The following is a 3,699-nucleotide window of genomic DNA, read 5'->3' on the forward strand; positions in this document are numbered from 1 at the left end:
TGAGCATAAAATACCAAATTGCATTTCTGCACATGTTTCTTTGTAAGCTTTGTCATATCTTGATTTATCTTTTTAAATTAGTCATCTGGATTATTTTTATTATTTTTAAAATAATATACTGATTGTAATTATTTATAAATACAAAAACATACAGAGCTATACTCAGAATCAGTAAAAACTTTGAAGATTTTGCTGTGATTTTTTTATTAGGCTATTATGCCTGTCAGCTTATAAATGAAAATGGCATGCAGACTTTCATCAGCAGTGTCTGAAAGCTATCTCTAAGAGACTGAATTTTTTATGGAATGACAAAAATGCACGATGTTTGGAAAGTTATGTGAACTTCGAATTGGAATTTAAGGAACATTGTATTCCCACCTCTGCTGTCTGCTCACCATTTATCTGATCTTGTGCAAGTTACTGCTTGGCATTTTACTAGTTTTTCTTTACCACTGCTTTTAGCTATGTGCTGTATCCTGCACATCGTACTTTGTGCAGGATATCCCACAACTGATTGATGTACTAAATCAAGTGATAGTAATGTAGACACATTCAGCAATGTCTCATTAATTTTCCTTGTTTTCCACTGGTCACAGAAATCTAATAGCGTTTTCAGAAGAAGGATCCGATCCATATGTGCGAATGTATTTATTGCCTGATAAGAGACGATCGGGAAGAAGAAAAACACATGTATCAAAGAAGACATTAAACCCGGTGTTTGATCAAATGTATGTTTTGAACCATGTGTAGTAGTTTAATATTAATGTAATTACAAAGCTTTCAAATCAAGGTTTCTCAGCTTACCAAAATAGATGGAGCTGTTGAAACTCATAGTTGTTACCACCAGACTTGGTCATATCTTTCTCTTCTTCTATAATAGCTCTTTCCATCATTCTGTTCCCTGTTATCACTATAGCCACATTACTCTGTTACCAGCCACATCTCTTTTATTTTCTATCATATCTTATATCAGTTATATCCCCTTTGTGCTGGTAGCTGTGCACTCTTCTGGCAGGTGGGAAGAACATGAGGGCCTTCTGGCTGGGCAGTGCTGTTGGTGTTCCCCCCTGTCAATTGTGGCTGATTGCCTGGCTGATGATGCTGCCTTCTTGGTGGGACTGGCCAGCCAGCATCTGTGCATGATCAAATTGTGCAGTCAGTCTACTCGGTGGCACTTCTTAGCACCCAGGGAGTCAGGAAGTTCCCTAGTAGATTACCCTGGCACATATATTGGAAGTTTTGCAAGCTTGCGCAACATTATATTACATAAAAATCCTTATCTTTGCACTCAGTTTCTTTATGGTAGTTATGCTCACACATGTACCCCTTCCTTCTCCACTTATCACTTATCAACAAAGATGACCTTTCTCTACAGGCAGAAAGTTAATCTGGGGAAAACAACATTTAAGTCCATTCTGTCTGAGAGAAATCTGTAAGCCATAAGTTAGACTCTCTGGTAGGTTTTCCTGGTGCTGCAGCTCTTTCCTGTTTATTCCAGCTAATAGATTTGTTTTACTGTGCCTTTCCAGGTAAAATGGATTGCAAAGCAATAAAGCTGTTTCAGAACTGTGGTGACAAACAGATGTAGATTGTGGTATAATCTTGCCCTCACTTTCTGCAAGTTTCAGGTCTAGTGAACAAAATGCATTCTTCCTTAAAAGTAAATAGGTTTCCTTGGTGTGCCAGGAAGGAAAAGGAGCTCTGGTTGTAGAGGACTGAGGATCACTAAGACTGAAGATCACTAAGACTGACCAGTCTTTCCCTTCTGGGGAACAGTGATACTGAGCTGTCAAGATATTAGGATTCCTTATTCTCTTCTCTGTAGAGTCAGTGGTTGACCTTTTCCTTTTGTTGTTTTGTTTGGCTTTTGTTTATTTGTTTTGTTTGACAAGTGGCTTCTAGAGACCAATGGTAACAGGAATCTCAAACATTTCATGTTGATATTGATCAGAGTATTGAAGAAAAATTTTAGGCAAAACATTGGAATTTTTTTCTTAATTTATCTCAGACCTCATTTTTTAGTTTGGGTAGTGGGATGGTTTGGTTATGATTTGAATTGTTGTTTAACTGTAGTAACTGAACTTGCACTTTCAGGTCCAAAATTCTCTCTAAAGCATCACTTTGCCTGTCAGATTTGATTTCAGTGTTTCCCTGCCTGAAGTACAGAGAAGAACACTAGATGTAGCAGTGAAGAACAGTGGTGGTTTCTTGTCCAAAGATAAAGGGCTGCTCGGCAAAGTAAGTTGACAAGAAAATTCTGTTAATACAGCATGTTATTATGTAAGACTAAAATCCTCTTGTGATACGAGTTTGTTGACTAAAGCACCCGATCCAGGTATGAAGTTTTAAAAAATTATAGATGGCTTAGGTGTCAAGCTTCAGTAAGGGAAGGAATGAACTGCAGAGACAGACATCAGAAGATGAGGCAGAGATCTCTCTGGGAAATGGTAAGTTCTGAGGCTCGCAGTCACAAAAGAAACCTGGATGTCAGACTTAATCGTACGGACAGAGAAAGAAAATAACCAGTAGAAAACAGCTGATACTTCAGAAAATGTTCAGACAAAAATGGAAATATGAGCAGGAGTACTTAGAGAAGCACAAAGAACAAATGCTTGTTTAGTAATTTAAATTCCAGATTGTAAGAAAGATGAGAAAGAACTGTTATTTCCTACACCCTTGTAAATTGCCACGTTTGAGCTCTGTAAAGAGGATGAGAGATATCAGAATCATGGTCAGTTCATGGTTAATGATGCTCTTAATTTTCCTGTTTACCAGGAAGGCTGTTACCATAAATACGTCAGCTGATTGCCATTGCCAAGATATGCCATGTTCAGTGTTAAAGCCTGTGAGCTGCTCTGGGACTGGATCACTAAAGGGTATAGATTTTTAGGTCAAAATTAGCAACTTGAAACTTTACTACAAGTCAGGCAGATGGTGGATAGCTATGATGACAAGAATGTAAAATACATTGTTTTATTAATGGCATTACTCATACTGTAGTTTACAGGATTGTTAGAATGGATCTTTAAAAGGCATAGAATGAAAGGCACACATAATGTATTGATTGCTAATTTAACTTTCTACAGTTACTAATACCTCTGGCATCTGAAGAACTTGCTAAAGGCTGGACCCAGTGGTAAGTATAATATTTCCTGTATTAGTAATAATGCTACATACTAATAACTGGTGCGTTAATAATAGTTTTAATAATACATGCTAAATTGAAAAAAAAATCCTTTGTTTTTTTCATTTTCAGGTATGATTTAACAGAAGATGGTACAAGGCCACAGGGTGCAAGTTAGGCCCGTGGATACTGGGAATTCCCCAAGCATAATTTTGCCAACCTTTATATATTTTTAAAGTGTTGTTCTCACAGATGTACCAATATTATTTTTATAGCTTTACTGATTTAGTTCTTAGACACATCTCCAATAATTTTATAACACTCGGTCATTTTATGTAGACATAGCCTTTCTCATTGTTATACTTTGTATTTTAATTTGCTAAGCATTTTTTGTGTTACTGTAATGTGCAATAGTACAGTAAAGTAACCTTTTGTGTCTAAATTGATCTTTATGACGGCTGTACCTATCAGAAAGTGAAAAGATTATGTTCTGCTGTTTTCCTGCCTTGTTTTTTATCTCACCAAGGTATACTGTACCGTGTAAATATATACTATTTTTTTATAATTCTTTCATG

General features: G+C 36.5%; 1 protein-coding gene across 1 annotated transcript in view; it reads left to right on the forward strand.

Annotated features, from left to right (window-relative positions):
• Positions 1 to 3,302, forward strand: part of LOC104539492 (extended synaptotagmin-2-like) — a 74,173-nt gene extending 70,871 nt beyond the window's left edge. The window contains exons 20-23 of the mRNA XM_010183027.1: positions 593 to 728; positions 2,133 to 2,238; positions 3,087 to 3,136; positions 3,257 to 3,302. Coding sequence (XP_010181329.1) covers positions 593 to 728; positions 2,133 to 2,238; positions 3,087 to 3,136; positions 3,257 to 3,302 — 338 coding nt within the window. The remainder of the gene's footprint in view (positions 1 to 592; positions 729 to 2,132; positions 2,239 to 3,086; positions 3,137 to 3,256) is intronic.
• The last annotated feature ends 397 nt before the right edge of the window (positions 3,303 to 3,699 follow it).

This window comes from Mesitornis unicolor, unplaced genomic scaffold, assembly GCF_000695765.1.
Source record: "Mesitornis unicolor isolate BGI_N332 unplaced genomic scaffold, ASM69576v1 scaffold43044, whole genome shotgun sequence".
Lineage (NCBI taxonomy): Eukaryota > Metazoa > Chordata > Aves > Mesitornithiformes > Mesitornithidae > Mesitornis > Mesitornis unicolor.